Source organism: Limulus polyphemus, unplaced genomic scaffold (genome assembly GCF_000517525.1).
Source record: "Limulus polyphemus unplaced genomic scaffold, Limulus_polyphemus-2.1.2 Scaffold1493, whole genome shotgun sequence".
NCBI classification, from domain to species: domain Eukaryota; kingdom Metazoa; phylum Arthropoda; class Merostomata; order Xiphosura; family Limulidae; genus Limulus; species Limulus polyphemus.
The window spans coordinates 110,003-127,475 of NW_013667103.1; the positions used below are offsets into that span (position 1 = coordinate 110,003).

The 17,473-nt window shown below is 29.7% G+C and overlaps 1 protein-coding gene across 10 annotated transcripts in view; it reads left to right on the top strand.

Annotated features, from left to right (window-relative positions):
* Positions 1-17,473, top strand: part of LOC106463825 (ankyrin-2-like) — a 253,624-nt gene that overhangs the window by 108,421 nt on the left and 127,730 nt on the right. For 7 of the 10 annotated variants that reach the window (XM_013923893.2, XM_013923895.2, XM_013923897.2 and 4 more), the window contains one exon: positions 3,226-3,445. In XM_013923893.2, the coding sequence (XP_013779347.1) occupies positions 3,226-3,445 (220 nt within the window). The remainder of the gene's footprint in view (positions 1-3,225; positions 3,446-17,473) is intronic. The other 3 variants (XM_013923894.2, XM_013923896.2, XM_022391439.1) reach the window with 1 other exon arrangement.

Below are 17,473 nucleotides of genomic sequence, written 5' to 3' on the forward strand. Positions count from 1 at the left end.
ATATATATATATATATATATATAAAACCATTATCTAATCTGGAGTGTTTTCTTACTGTATAAATCAAGAAACACAAAACATTTTAAAACACAAATAAAAGATGCACAAGCTAAAGAAACATTAAATTACTTTGTATTTTGGTGATACTAATTAATTTTCCCTTATTTGGAATTTTACTTCTTGAGATTTATGATTGGTAATACATTTGGTAATGTTATTAGAAGCACTTTATTCTGGAATTTGCTTTTAAGGCATGGTTATAACTAGTTATACAATAGTGCATCCCTGTTTAGATTGCTTTACTAAATAATCAACAAATACTGATTTCTTAATAGTAAGAACAGTTAAGTTTTCCATAAAATATAATATATATATAATAGTAGTCTACTGTATGCCCATGTATAACTACTTCACAGGGTATGGATTGATATTCACCAAAATTGGTATGGAGGTTCATTAGATCCATGCGGGGGCACATACAAATTTTCAGTTCTGCAATTTTTATGGGCATTTTTACGTTTTTTACCACTACTTCACTCCCTGTTGATGGATCTTCACCAAATATGGCATGAATGTTTGTTGGGTCTATGCAAATTTGTGGTTTACATTTTGTGTTTTTTTTGTGCAGTTAATATGTGCATTTTTGTGTTTTTTTACAATTACATATATGGGAAGTAATTTTTCATGTCCTAAGATATCCTTTCATTAATCATGAATTTACATAACTTCCATCCAGGGGAAGGGTACTCCAGCTGGTATTTAATATGCTTTGAAAACAGCATTAAACTCTTTTTTTAGATATAGATATTCAGCTGATAATATAGCATATTATTAATTATATCTTTAGTAATTTGTTTGTTAAATTTTTTGCATGTTTGACATAACTTCAAAATATGTTAGTGATTTATAATTATGTTTATACAACTTAATAAACCTTTTTTTTTTCATTTGTAGAAATCTCTGTTCTGCATTCTCATGTGCAGTATGGATTTAACTATTTTTTGGGTTACTAATGTGTAAAAACCTACTTTTGTTAATTTTAGATGATATATTAGCCTACTGTGAATAGTCTCAGTTTTGTTGTATCTTCTCACCTCCATATTATCTATATTTATAAACCACTCACTGTTTGTAATGCTCCCTTTGTTGGTAACATTCAAACTGGCTCAGTGGTTTGTCCCAAGAGGATGTCTCAAGTTCAAATCCCAATTGAGTGTGGACTTTTTTATAACTTTTTTTAAATTATTAACTCATTATGCTTAGAGCTAGATCTTACAATATTAGGAAAAACCAGAATAACACGATAGTTTAAATTATTGATTTGAATTATTTGTTAATGTTCAATTACAAAGACTGTCAAATTGGTTGTTCAAATGAGTATGAAAGGTTTTGAGCACTTCCTCTTCATAGGTTCATAAAATAAACATATCTTACCTATGTATGAGGTTGATGGAGATAGGCCATTCCAATAGAATTAATTTGCATTGAGACAGATGTACAGAAAGATCATGGTGTTTGTTAGAAGACATTCTTTACCATATGCTGTCATTGTTATAAGACAAACATTTTTTTAACATATGCTGTCATTTTTTTCCAGTATTTTACTTATGTTTACTTTCTCAAGGCAATTGATTTGTATTCTGTATTAATCATAATTCTATATATTTAATAACTTTAATACCAGATGTCAGTTATTGTTATGAAAGTTGCCCAGATACCTATTTTAAAGCAGTGTTCCACAGTTTAATGAATTTTTATCTCTCATATTCATTGTTGCCTGATGAAGGCTTTGGTAAGAGGGCCAAAAGCTCACAGATAAAAGTATTTTAACATAGAAAAAAGTTCATGTTCAATTCTACATATTAATTTACCTATGTTATGAGCCTTAAACCACAAGAAACATTATCAGGTATTTTGTAACCCTTAGTGTAAATAGTTATTATAATGTAGATGCAATATAAAATAGTTTTTAACATGTGCTCTATTTCTAAAATTATGAATAACAACTTCTAACAATATAGCTGCTGTATCTAATGCCAATAAGGTCTTTTGTCCCAAACTAGGGCAGCTGTTCAGTCTGGTTGTGATAGCACATACTTAGTAGGGGTTGAGATGCTAATTACATTATTTATATGTATACTAGTATAAAAGCCCGTCAAAAATAATGGGAAACCATTGTTGAATGATTAATGAAAATTATAGAATTTAACTAAAACAAGTTTATCTGTACCTCCAAAATGCACCTACTCTTCACTTATTTCATCAGTCTCGAAGTAATTCTATAATACCCACATTTTTAGTAAAAGTTATGCAGAAAACGAAATGTTAGCCAGAATAAAAGTATGTGTGCACTCTGAGAGAGACTTAAATAGCACTCTTGAGCCTTTTCACTGTATACGAGGTCAGGAAGTAGAAAATATAGTTTGGACATTCTGACACAAATTTTTGAATCTTTTTGACTGTACAAAGGATAAAAGATATTTGGTAGTAGTAAACGTTTATTTTTCTTTATATTTTAATGCCAAGTAGGTAATATTTGTGTTAAAAGACCAAAAGAATATTTATTACTTAACATTTATTTACTACTTAAAACTTTTTACACACTGACTGATTTTGGCTACAACTGAGTGTCATAAAACTTCTGAATTAAACTATTTTGCTGTTATATCACCAAAGTTATCAAAAATAAGGAATAAAAAAAAAAAGTTTCTAACAAATCAACATGAATATTGAGCATTCAACATAAACACAATAGTTGGCCTAAGGACGATCAGGTGGTAATTTTATTGTTAGGTAACAATATATGTATATTGTTGAGCATTACCAGAAAAAGGAGCATGAGAGCATTCTCAACAGAATGACAAAGGGAATAAGCCTTTTATGGTTAGCGATTAAATATTCATGGTTTAGAAATATAGATTGACAAATATACTTTTCATTACAGTCTTTGTTCTTCACTTTCCTCTATTTTTGCTTGCATTTAGTTTTTAATATGTTTGAGAAAAACCTGAAAGTTGATCAGTCTCAAACATGGATTTATCTCTTTGTGCAATTTATTTATTCTGTGCTATTCAATGTTTTCTTAAATTTTCACTGCCCATTTACTTATTGTTAGTTGTTTATTTTAAACAAATATGTGGAATGCTGACATTTTGCTTTTTTATGTTCTACATTCATTTTTCATCTGTTTCTTCCCTTCTTTTCATCACAATTATCCTTCTACAGGCACAACCAATCCCACCAGAGCTTGTATCAAAGTTGCTGGGAAATCGTGTTGGTGTCAGCCCTATTGTTACTGTAGAACCACGCCGACGAAAGTTTCACAAGCCCATTACCCTTACAATTCCAGTGCCACAAGCTGCAACAAAGGGCATGATCAACCAGTATAGTGGAGATGCCCCAACGCTGAGGTTATTGTGCAGCATAACAGGTAGTAGAATGTCAGGTTTGTCTCTTCTCTGTTCTTGTGGCTTTCTCCTCTTGTTTTTCAATTTCTATTCTTATTTTTATACAATCACAAAGCACACCAAAAACATCATAGGCCAAAATTTATCATTTATTCAGTATTCTTTAGATCAGTCTATTCACTTTACATTTCATGTTTTATTATATAGTTTTACATGCTTCTTCAGATATTCATTATAAATCATGTTAATTTGTTCAAAGAATTTAGGAAGAATCAAACAGTTAAATACATTTTTATGTGTTTTATTTAAGCCAAAAACAAAGATGTCCTGTTTCTAAATTATTTGAATAAATGAATCTTAATAGCCAGTGCACATACTACATGTAACATGTAATACACAAAGTAGTGTAGGTATATAGGAATGCTGAAAAATAAATTTTAACAGCTAGTGTTTTATAAGCATTCCATTTCACATATAGCAAATGAAGCAAAGTCTAGATTAGTATGAATAATATATAGTTGGTATTGTTCAGCTTTTTTTAATGTTAGTTGTTATTAACTGTCTAAAACAGAAAATACACCTTAAATTTTTCCCAGAATTTGACTTTAAGTAATTGCAGGTGTTACGTAAATTTTAAAGCCATTGAAAGATTTTGGCTTTCTTATTTGAAAAAACAAATAAAATGATGAACTGAGAAAATGTATAGTCCATGCTATTGTATTAGTACTCTTAGTTTTGTATTTTTGAACTATGTATTTGAAAAGAGAGATTTATAGATTTATTTTATTGCAATATTATGCTTTAACCTGCATGAAAACCATTTTATAATTCATTGCATTAGATGATTCAGTTGCTTGAACTATTTGATTGTTGTTAAGCACAAAGCTACTCATGGAGCTATCCTATGCTGTGCCCACTGTGGGTATTGAAACCAGATTTATAGCATTATAATCCTTTGGACTTTCCAGTAAGCTACTGGGGGCAGGCTGTTTGTAAAAGAAGCTTGTATAAATATATTTATAATATAACACTTCAAGAACAGCAGCTTATTTTTTACAAGTCAAAAGTATAGATAAATGAATATGTATATATATATATATATAATCACAACTTTTCAGATAATGATGCTATAAACAAGGGGGGAAGGTAAAAACTTTTTAGTAAGTAAATGGTGTGTGTTTATATAATTTTAATGATAAGGCAATAGCATACTTTCAGAATCAATTTACTAGCTTTAATAATGGATTCAGACCAAAAATGTCTGGCTGCATGTATAAAGACTAAAATGTTTCTATGCACTTGGAATTAAAAAAAAATAAATTATTGTATAGTTAAATTTATTAACACACTAATATTTACATGTTTGTTTTCATAAGAAAAACATATGCAGATTTACCTCTGAAATATGAAAAGTCTTTATTTGTTGAATTGTCCTCATGCTGTTAACAAAATATGTGATTCTAAAAGTTTGGTATCCTTGACACAAAGCAGAGCATTCATCAACTTACCTATAATTTTCTATTCTTCAGAAGTAATATTGCACATGCAGTTATTTTTGCCATGCCTGTAAGATTCCAAAATATGGAATCATTTTAGTTGGCATAAATACTCATAGTATTTTTTCTAGCATAAGACTTATTTGAGGCTGAATTTAATAAATGCCAGTTTTTGTTTTGTTTTTTACGTTTTGCACAGTATGTATGTTTGCGGTATCATTCTAAGTGGTATTTTAGTGACTAAATGTTTTTCCCATCTCTTAGAAATACACAGAAGCTGTATGTGCTCATTATATATATATGCCATGGGTGGTATGTACAGCTCTTATTTTTATTCATGTGAAGCATGCACATAATGAGTTGGAAAATTTTGTTGGTAAAGTATTTGTTTTGTTTTAAATAATATACACCCACATAGCTTTATTCTTGCAAGAAATAATTTTCACTTCATGATAAAATGTATGTTATGTGTATTGGAGAAAAGTTCCTTGAAAATTTATTGTTCAGTTTGTATTGTGACTACAATGATTTTGTAAGCTTATAGATTTTCGTTTTCCTTAATTTTAGGCAGTCTGCTTCCATGTTGCTTATGTGTTATTGTTCAAGTGGGATCTCGTATATTAAACTTTTAATTGTGCACAAACAGGAGAGAAAAGAAGTTTATGAGTAATACAGAGAAAATTTAAAATCCAGAATATTACACATGCAATTATTATGGTATACAAATTAGATTACAAAATATGGAATAATTTTAGGTAACATAAAATAATTATAGTATTTTTCTCATAAAATAATTATTTGGGGCTGAATCTAACAAATGTCAGTTAAGAAGCATCTATTTAACCCAGTCATGATTTGTTTTTTTTATCTTGCTTAATTAAACACAAGGACACCAGCAACCAATTAGGATACTGTTTTATTGTATACATTGTGATGAGACAGCATTAAAACTTGTAATCTTTACTTGTAGCCTATAAAAGACAGTGGTAGATGAAATACTATTATACACATTTCATTCTGGGAACAGGTATTAAGCCAGTTATATGTAGAGTACCAGCCTTGTTATAGTGTAAGGGATCATGTTTCACCAGAATTAACATTACATAGCATATACTAATTGCCAGCTTTTAAATTATGGCTATATAAATGACACTTATTTTATAAATGTTTTATGAACAGTGACAACTAAGTTTTGATTATAACAGTGACTAGTGAGTTTAAAGAATTATCTATTCATAAAATTAATTTTTTAAATTTTCTTGTGTGTTAGATAATTTTAGAAAGATTGCTTTATGTAGGTACTTCACTGAGAATAGATTATAATATTTCTAGTCTTTTTATGTCACATGTTTTAAAATAGCACCCATTTCTTAATACATAATTAGTAATTTTACTGATACCTCAACAGGTGTTTCTTATAAGTACTCATTAAACCATACTAGAAGACAAGACATTTGCAATTTCTTCTCCTTTCCCATGCAGTAGGAATGAGTTTCTCATTTTTTAGGTGACTTGAACACGTGGACCGAACAAGACCGGTGGAGTTGGTCGATTGAAAAAGTCCGTAATTGGCTCTCATCTATGTATGAGCATACATTTGATTTAGGTATAGCATATTGCACATTAAAGGCCTTCATCTTTTACTTCAATTTTACTTCTTTAACTCTGATCACACTACGATAGTATTCTTAGTTCACCAGAATTTCTAGAGAATGTTCATATTTCAAGGGTGTTAAACTTTGCTTATGTCTCATAACACAGAATGTTATTTATGGATTTTGTTACGTATTTTGCACCAGATTTAAGAATGGTGTCATGAAAAAGTGATCTCTTGCTAATTTTCTTGAGTTCAGAAATCATTTTATAAGTTACTCTTAGTAATTAATGTAATATATAGTTTTTTTAGAGATAAAAAAAATGTTTGAAATACTAACAACTAATAGTACTGTTATTCATTGTTACTTAGAATTTAACTTTTAGACTTCACAAATATGACAAACATATTCATACTATAATAATTATCCTAAATTTTCTAATTTATAAATTCAGAAGCACAAAAGAAAAAATTGACCAGTTATTTATTTATTTACTTCTTTTTACAGTCTGGTAGGTGTAGGGGAGCAACAAGAATTTATTCTTTATTTTTATGATAATAGCTGAAGATGGTATGGTAAAAATACATATACAGAGGTTGAGTATGGAGTATATTATAGTAAACAAATTTGGAGCCTTACAATGTCATTCTAGCCTATATTGCCATTTCTGGTCATGCTCTACCTGATGACTGTTCATCTTGAAAATAGCCTTGTACTGTAGTTTCCATTGCAAAAGGTTGGCCAGATGGTTAAGGTACTTGCAATCTAAGGGTCATGGGCTTAAATCCCCATCACTGAAGATGCTCGCACTTTTAGCCATGGGGGGGGGGGGGATTATAATGTTACGTTCAATCCCACTGTTTGTTGGTAAAATGTAGCCCAAGAGTTGGCAGTGGGTGATGTTGACTAGTTGCCTTCCATCTAGTTTATCACTCTTAAATTCGGGATGGATTGTGCAGCTAGTCCTTGTGTAGCTTTACACAAATTTCAAACAAAACAAACAAAGTCATTGCAAAAGGCTTTGTTGTAAGGCTTTTATTTTTCAAAACATATCACTCCTACCTAGAATGGTTTCTTACCACCCGTTTGAACAATTCAGTCACACGGAAATCTATAGATGTTGTATCTGGTGACTTGACCATTATGTCTTTATATGAAATAGCATGAATGCCCATTCTCCAGCTGCTTGAGGTATGTGATAGTTCAATGAATATATTATGGAAGCAACTTGCTCACACTTGACTGTTGTTACTTTCCCAGACAGAGATCCGTCTTAATTATGTTGTATACTGTTGTCACGAGCCATTATGTTTGTGAGTTCTCACTTGTTGTAGGTTTTTTTCTGGATTGTTCTCAGATCTCAAGTTGATTAAAGTTCCTTTGTTTTTCAATGTCATTAACCCTATTATGACCAGTGAGCAGGTTTTGTGGTGTTGAGTGCACTCCTGAATATCAAATTTCAACATTTTAAGTAAAAATAGTAGTTCTAACTCTATTTGAATATTTTGTTTACTCAAAACTATTTTAGAATTGATATTTTGTAACTTTGCAAACTTTATTTAGTGCAAATAAAATTAAAAAAAAAGTGTTTGATCCTTGATCTTTGTGCAGTTCCAAGGTGTATTGCCCATAAACAATGCACTTACAATTTTTTTCTATTTTATTCATCATTGCAAAGTATAGGTTTATATTTGCTCAGACACTCTCATCTCTTGGAAATAAGCTTATCCATGTTTTGTTTCTCAAGTGACTTTCCTTTTCTGTCTGTGATTTTATTTCTACAACTGTATGTGATCAGCCTTTTATAATGTTGCCTTTTATAATCAGAGCAAGTAAGTTGGACAGTAATTTATAAATCTTAGCTTGGAAAACAGATAGGCCTTATGGTTAAAAGTAATTGATAGGATAGACTATTAATTACACAGTTGAGTATGAAAATTTAAGTAAACTGTTCAGTTACCTAAGTTGTGTGAAAAAGTTCAGTAGCATAGTCTCGTTTTCAGCTTTACCAATTAATTTGTATGAACTTGGGGTTAGAACAACATCACATTCACTTAATGAATGCTGAATAGTGTCTAAACTGTCCTTGAACCTAGGATTAGAGTATTCCTTTAAAAGATCTCCTAGACTTCTAACAGTTGTTGCGACCTAAGTGCCTCCACATGTTGGATAGCAGAATTCATAAGTAACATGGGACTGTTGAGAAAAGTGGATATGATCTTTAAACCTGAAAAAAATTCAGAATTCTTAATAAAAGTCTAAACACAAATTGAAGGTGAACTTGTGGACAGACTGTTGTAAGTGAATGACATGTGGTTCCAACCCCCAGTATGTTTGAAGTAATCGGTAAAGCTAAAAACCAGACTGTACTACAGAAGAAGGAGATGCTTCTATTCCTTCAAATGAGGCCTAGGAAAGATTTATATCTATATATGTTAATGTAAATTCTATAAATTAAATGAAGTGGGGTAGGCAGTAGTTTATTGTTTCTAAGAAAATGACTAGTAGAAGGTCTCACAGGGGAGAATACAGGATTCAAATACAGAGTTTACAAAATTAGGAACAAGCCATAAACGTTTTTGTTGTTTCTTTTGATGTAATTTTTTTGGTGATAATCTGCATGTTATAGTATGTATGTCTGTTTTGAAAGCTACAGGAATATCCTTCTATGAGAAGACATTAGGTAAGGATACTTATGGTTAAGTTAGTTAGGATATCTGTGACATAAAAAAAAAATCAGATGCCACAAAAGTTTCTTTGTTTATGTGATCAGTAAAGTTAATGTTACTCAAACAACAAATAGAAGTACAAGAACCCTTTAGCTATTGTAGATAAATGAAAACTATTAGAGAGTAATTGAGCTTAATGAAAAACATAGTTGAATAATGTTCACATATATATATCAGTGTAAGCCAAGGATACAAATGTAAATTTTAGTTCTACTTTTACAGTTCATCAATACTTTATGTTATTTTTCAGTAATATAACTGAAAAAAATATGTAAAGATATACAGCAAAATGAAAATATAACATATTAGAACTTGTTGGATATATAAAATAGAACTTTTTAACTAGTAATATTACAAAAAATCCAGATCCTTTGTCTCTTTCATACTTTCCACTCATTACTTTCATTGGTTTTCAGAACTTATAGGAACAGATGAAAAAATGAGTATGCTGTTCCTTGAAGAACATAAATACAAAAGCTATACTTAAATTGAAAAAATAACACTTTTGGGATACATTTAGATTTTAGGCACAAACAAAAACTCTTAGACAAAAGGAACAAAATTGCTTAAAATTCACAGTCTAAAATATGATACAAATATTAAGCCATACTATATATTTCAAGCATAACTTGAAAGTTATGTAGAAAGTGTGTATCAGACTTCATGCAATTAGGTTAAGCATTTTAATTATAAGAAAAAAAACAAATGGTGAGTGGTCACAGTGAGACCCTACCAATCTGAAAAGAGTTAATTCGTAAGGAATATCCCCATCTTGGAAATTTTAAATCCCAAATCTAAACAAATCTTATGTATAAATATATTTTGTTGGAAAGGTCTGTTACATACTCTTCGAAACCAATAAATTTTCATATCAGATGTGGTTGTCAAGTGATTTGCTGATTTACATGCTCAAAATTATATTAATATAACATACTTAACCCTCTGTATAATCCCTTTTTATGAAAAAAAAAAGTTTCTCATTGTTTCCTTAGAGTTTGTTTTTGGGATGGAAGTTAATATATAAGAAGACATTGTTTTATATCTGCTTTTACCTGGTTAAATCAGAGCAGCATTATTAATATATTTTTAATTAATATCTCCTAACCATTAAAGCAAATCCTAAACACTGAGATTCTATATACTGGTATGTTTTGATTATTAATCTACTACATTTCTTAGATTTAAAAAAGTTATGCAACTAAGTCTTCCAGTTCATATCTGAGTACACCTATTAAATCTCTCTATATGGCTCAGTCAAGTTGACCGACCATGTGACTTTTCTGTACTCGTATAGTCTTTATAGAGTGGATACTACTAACTTTGATATAGTGTGTATATCTTCACAAAATTTGCAGTCTTTCAGTAAACATTATAAGCCTTTCACATACAAAAATCATATTTTTTAATGAAGTATTTTTTAGTAAACTAAAAATAGATCAGTCCTTGAATATATCAAGTATTTGTTTTGAATAGTCTGTGTGCAAAGTGATTTTCATGTTAAGATTAAAAATACTTTTCTTCATCTGAAAAATCTCACACTTCATTTGTATAATTTCTAAAACCTAAATACATTTCAAATGTTTGTTTTCAGTAAAACTTTATATTTTATCTGTAATTTTCTCTTCCCATAACCTTATATGTGGTTGAGCAATTTTACTGACCTCGTAACCACAAAAGAAAAATCGAAATAATTCTAATTTATCCTTTTTTTCTGAAACTACATTTGTTTGTCCTAAGTAGCCTTAAACTTGTAACAGTATACATCAATTTACAATTAAATTTTATTGTTTATTTCCCTTTGAACCATGTATAAGTACTATTTGTGCCAATATAAGTTGTAAATCACTTGGGAAACATGCAGCTCACATTACGCTATCGATTACCCATGAACTACTCCAAGCTGCTCGCTTGCGTGCCTTGTGAAATACTTTTACTATATTATTACTATTTATTTTACCTAATCTAACCTTAACTAACCTAAAGAGATCTCTAATTTTACATTTTAGTTACTTTTATAATAATAAATATAATATAAACATAAAAAACAAGAAATAAAGTACTTACCAGAGTATTTTTGTTGTTGACTGTCATTGATACTTACCCATACTTTTTTTACAGTAATGGTAGTAGTTCATTAAATAATGGACCAAAAAATATAGACTAGTATCATGCAAAAAGCATATAATTTCTTCTAACAATCCAATTTTTCTGGCTTTCTAACTATGCGACAGAAGCCAAATGCATCCAAGCTAGCTGTTGTGATTCCCATGAGAACCAAAGTTGTATAAGAAGTAAAATTGACTATTCTGTGTTGAAAACCTTGACTTTCTATTGGTTATAGGTAATATATAATTAAACATAAGAGAGAGCTACTAACAAATCCTGAAAGAGAGGGTGTGACAGGTTGGTGTGGCAGGGGGTTCTGATTTTCTATTTGGTAGTTGTAACCAAACAAAATTGAAGGCTATAAAAATTATGGTTTGTCTGAGCAATGATGATGTTATAGTTAGTAAGTTACCTTTAAGTTTGTAGTTTCTGGGGGGAGGGATAAAGTAGAGAAGAGAAGATACCTAGAGAAAATGTGTCATGTGTCACACTAAGGGCAATTCAGGATTTTTTTAAATATTGCCTTATAAAATTAAGAACTTAAAACTTGTATACTATTGAAATATGGATTATTAGCTAAGATTTTATGATATACTATTTGCTATAACATAAGCAAAAAGTAATTCAATAAAATCTTGAATGTAAGACACTAAAACCTTGTGTCGTGCGCAGTACAGGATACCCGGGGCAAGAGGGTTAATCATGTGTTGATATACAACTAATAATTTGTTTTACAAGGACTGTCACTAAAACTTTTAAACCAAATACTGTATTTTCTTTACCCTTTTCAGTTAGCTTCTCTTTGTTTACAGCTTATAAATCTCATTATGACTGAGAACAATGACAAAAACAGTATTTTCCAACAGAATTATTGTATATTTAAATTTGATTGGGCCCCACCAAAATTTATCTGCATTTTCTAAATATCCTTCTTCCACCTTGTTTGTAATTTAACTACTGTAATTATATCAAGATCCTTTAGAATTGAACTGGGTTAGCTCTTAATTGGGAAATTGCCCTTAAAAAAGAAGCTTTAAATGCAGATTTGTTGGCTGTAGAATACCAGCAATGTTGATTTTGAGTTAGGTGGTTAATCTCTAAATTGAGTTAGTTGAGTAGAGAGAATTACAAAAAACTTGCATATTTGTGATGAATCTTGTTTTTAATCCAAAGATACAAACCACAATTCTCACTGAAATAATAGGTCAAAGTAAAGAACAGAGTTAAAATTTGAACACTATGGAACTCTCTGATATTTATGTTGAAATAATGAAACAGAAAAAAGGAAGTGAACAAGAAAAGAAAGGGTGTATGTTTTTGCATGACAGTACATTAAAAGTAGTAAAATAAAATGTAAAGCAAGCATCTCTAAAAGTAAAAAAAAAATATGCACATAATATTGAAATAAGTAATTATTAATATGAACTTCTGAGCGAAAGTACAGAAGAATGTACAATAATATATCAACCACACTATAACTGCTCTTTTCAATGCTTACATGGCCTTTCTTCAATACCAAGGCTCATCCCATTTGTTTAATATGTGCTGTTTTGTACTTGACAGCTTTATGGATCGTAAGCCAGTGTGTTTTCTAACTGTGGATTCTTAAGATTCTAATTATATAACATATATGCCTTGAATTACATCTAGGACATCTGTATTGCAAAATTCTAAAATTGTTTATCAATATAGATCTTCTACATGTAATTATTGGTGTATAAGTACTACAGTTAAAACCTTTGAATCTGTAGTTAGATAACACACTGACTTAAGATCAATAAAGCAGTTGAATACAAAACCAAGTTCATAACTGCCTATCCAGTGCTGAAGAGACCTTATTACAAACACAGTAGTGGTTGAGATGCTATTTCATGTTAGAAAATCACTTCACATAACAACTGTTACAATGTGAACTAGGTCAAGTTAATGAAGTGTAATTTTCCATCTATTTTATTTATGTTACAACATGTTAGATAGAGTTTTGCATGTTTAGAGTACAACAATATAGTTAGATGAAAGTTTCTTAGAGCACTTTTTTGGTACTAAATTTTTAAAAGTTTTGATATTTATTAGAAGCAACAATGTATCATATAGTTAATTCTGTACATTTATTACTTGAGTTATCTTTGATACAAGTTTTAGTAGTTTATTTACTTTTCCTGAAGTTTAAAAAAAATTGTTGCCAGGAAAGAACTAAGATGTGAAATTTAGGGAGTGACAGAGTGTAGGTTTAGTTGTATATTTTTAAGTGTTATTTTCATTTTCTAAAGTTTTGGGTCAGCATTTTTATTCAAGAACAAAGTTTCAAAGATGTAGGACACAAATAGGCATCTCCCATTTTTATAAATCACAGTCTTAACTTTGAGAATGTAAAGTGTTTTACTTCTGTCCATTTCAATAGATACCACTAATTGATATGAAGGGACTGGTCTGCTCATGTTCATGTTTTGAGAAATTTGTTAATATGTGCATGTTTTTCTGTTGTTCCATTACTTTTAAACAAGTATCTCTCATTAAAAGCTATGCTATTCATTAGGATTTTCATTCAGTGATGTTTTAGATTTATAATGAATTAAGCTCTGTTGAGATACTGTAAATTTATAGTGTTATTTATTCTTCATTTTTATTTATAAAGTTAAGTTTCCTTTATTCAAGAGACCTCTTAAATTTATATTTTATTAACATTTTTCATGTTTGCAGTTATTCACTACACAGAAATTTAAGTTGTATATTATATGTAATGTATTTAAATGATTAAACTAGATTTTATGCTTTGCATATGAAACATTTCTTTGGTTATGGTATTTTGCTATTTGAATGCACAAAGTTTTATAGAATGTAAAGGTAGTGCTGTGTATTTAAAGTAATTAAAACAGTTAAGTGACCTGCGTAGATTACTCATGTATGAGGTTAGGTAAGTAGAGTTCTGAATGAATCTGATGGCCATGCAGGGAACCTCATTGAGTGTGAGATTAAACCTAAGTGGGTTAAATTTATTCCACAATACATGATACCCACCAAACACCTCTAATGCAAAAGACTCATTTCAACTGAATGATCTAATCAAAACATAATAAATTAACCAACTTATCTAATAAGAGACATCAGATCTAGTGCTGCTTTCAAAACTTGGGTATTGGACTAAGTGTTAAAACTCAACAGGGTGACAGTACTGGTACTATAAGTACCTATAAACAAATGAAGAAACTCGCACACAACACTGATAACACATAAACACTGTTGCCAGAGATGGGATGCTGAGGGTTGACAGTTCCATTTCTCAAATACCCTTCCCTTTGCACCAACCCTCCCATACACATATGGCAATGTCATCTGTACTTCACTACTCTGAATATTATTTTTGAATAGCTTAATGATGTTTAGAAAGCCCCCCCCCACCCCACACACACATGCACATTTATGCACACACATTATTCCTTTAAATATAAAGATATTTAAATGACAAAAATAGCTTCTTACTGTTTTAGTCAATTAAGGTTTAGACTTTTGACTGGATTTTATAGAAACAGCAAGAAAACTAATGCATATCGCAGTATATTTGGTCATAGTTATTAGAATTTAAAAAATCATTCTGCTGATGAACAAATTTTTGGATTGAGTGTCACATACGCAATAAAAGAACAAAAACTTTTAAATGTTTAATTATGTTTCACAGTAATCAAACACAAGATATAATAATTAGAAAGTTAGTTCTCTAAATTTATTGGTCAAGAATCATATAGCATAGAAAACTATAAGGATATAAAAAGCTTTTTCTTTTACCAAGCTTGGAATCCTGTTATGATTTGGAAGTTTGCTTTTCCATTCATTCTATTTGTGTTATTGATACTGAAATGGAAATTTTATAACAAAATTCTTGACTTTTATCTAAAATAATGTTTTCATACAGCCAAATATCATTAACAGTAATTAACAAATACTTTATTCCTTTAGTAAGCGTAAAAAGCTTCACATAAATGTTTTCCCTGTTTTATTTCGGTCATGCTAAGAGCTGGTCATCAATAACATGCAGTAAATCTACATTTTTATTCTTTAAGTTACGTCACATTTTGAAATGTGAATGATAGGGCTATTAATTCCTTACAATTTAATGTAGAATATCCTGCTTGTGAAATAAAATTTAGCGACAACATTATTCATGCCTGTTCTCTCATCATTTCAAAACTGAATTTTGAGCTTTGCATGCTTGTCCAGCTTTTCAAACGAGAGACAGAGAAATGCTTGGACAGACACCACAGTTCACAACATACATAAGATATCTTTGGAGATAATTTAAACACATTCTACAATGTATAATTACAACATGTATGTGTGTGTGTAAAAGGAATGAATGAAATCATATTTGGTGTGTAAAAAATAATATGTGGAGTTTGCTGTCTGTCTTATAATTTTTTTCTTCTATTTATTTCCTTTGGGATTAAAAACATATACATTTACATGTGATTATAAATTTCAAAAAGAAGAGCAAAGGTGTGGCTTCAAAAGCAATTTCATAAGTTTTTTGTAGCCTCTACAATTCAGTTCTTTCATCTTTCCATTTCAATAATCAAAATATTGTTCAAAACTTCAGCTGTTGTTAGGAGATGTTTTCAGTAAACAGAACTTTAATTGAAAGTTGTAATGTACAACACCCAAGGTCTCTGAAGTTAATCTGGAAGAAAACATTAACTGCTTTAAATTGAAGTCCAGAATTTGTTTCTGAAATATTCTAAAATTCACTTCAATAAACATGAACTAATAAGATTTATTTAAATCTGTTAGCAAAAATAATTTTGTAACTTGCATCAATTTCACATTTTTCATCAGTGGGTTGTGGTGAAATATATATAGAGCAAAGCAGAATTCAGTAAAGATTTATATTAATCATAACTATTATACACACGAGACTTTTACAGTTGTGTTTGACATCATTGAAGCTTTTATATTTGTACTCTGAGGAGGTATATTGTTAGCCAAAGCTTTTGCTTGTCTACTTTTTTTAGAAATGTTAGAAATCTGGTTAAAAATTAGGCCCACTTTAAATATATGATTCATTTTTTTGGTTCAGTTTTGCATTTTTAGCATGATGGTTTTTAGTTTATAAAGCTATTAATATTTACATGTGAGAGGCTTTAATGTTGAATTTTATGTTATTAACATTCTTGTTATCAGTGAGAGGCATTGTTTATGTTTGAGTTTAGATTTATTGTTTTACTAAAATTTAACTTACAGAAATGTTAGTGTGTATTTGACATTATTTGTCATAAGTTTTATTTTACTGCTGTAGTTGAAGGGATGGATAAACTTTTTAAAGTTCTTGTTTAAATGACAATTGCTTTTAAATCTCTTTGAACTTGGCTACAAAGATGTAATAGCAATCATAAAGTTTAAAATATGCTTTCTAGAGTATTCAGAGCCAGTGGAGGTATAGCTTTCTCAAAACTTTTGTATATTGAAAAGAGTCATGCAAAACTGACCTTTGTTTGCATCAACTTCTGAATGTCATTGCAAGCAATTTAGCATACACATGGACCTAATTTAAAAAATAGTTGTGTGTGTGTGTGTATTTGTGTATTCATATGTAATTGTAATGTATTTTCAAAGTGTTATCAGAATGGACTTGTTGGTTACATTTGTGTAACAGATATTAGACAACATGTTTTTTATTATATTTGTTTATTGTTTTTTTGCTTGTGTGCAGAAAATTTGAAATTAATTCAAATTACACTGAAATAGGGAAAACATTTTTTTAACTGAAGTGGAATTAACTTCAGTTGGAAAATAATTTATTTCCAATATAAAAATAGAATGTCTTTTTATTTTGTTCATGATAACACTACTTTAGTTTACACAACCATTTTATGTTTACCTATGGGGTTTATGAGCCCTTTTAAATCACCATACAGTAACCTAAATCAATTTTGGTGTGTTAATAATATTAGAACATTGCATCTAATTCATTATTCTATATTATACAGTGGACCAACTGTTTAATGATGATATATATACACCTGGAAAAAAGTTAAGCACCCCCAAATATTTTTCAGGATTGCTTATTGAAAATAAGGTTTAATTTTCATGATGTTGAGCAATGTTCATAATTTCAAACATAATTAAAAGGATGTGAGCGTTCAGGTGTG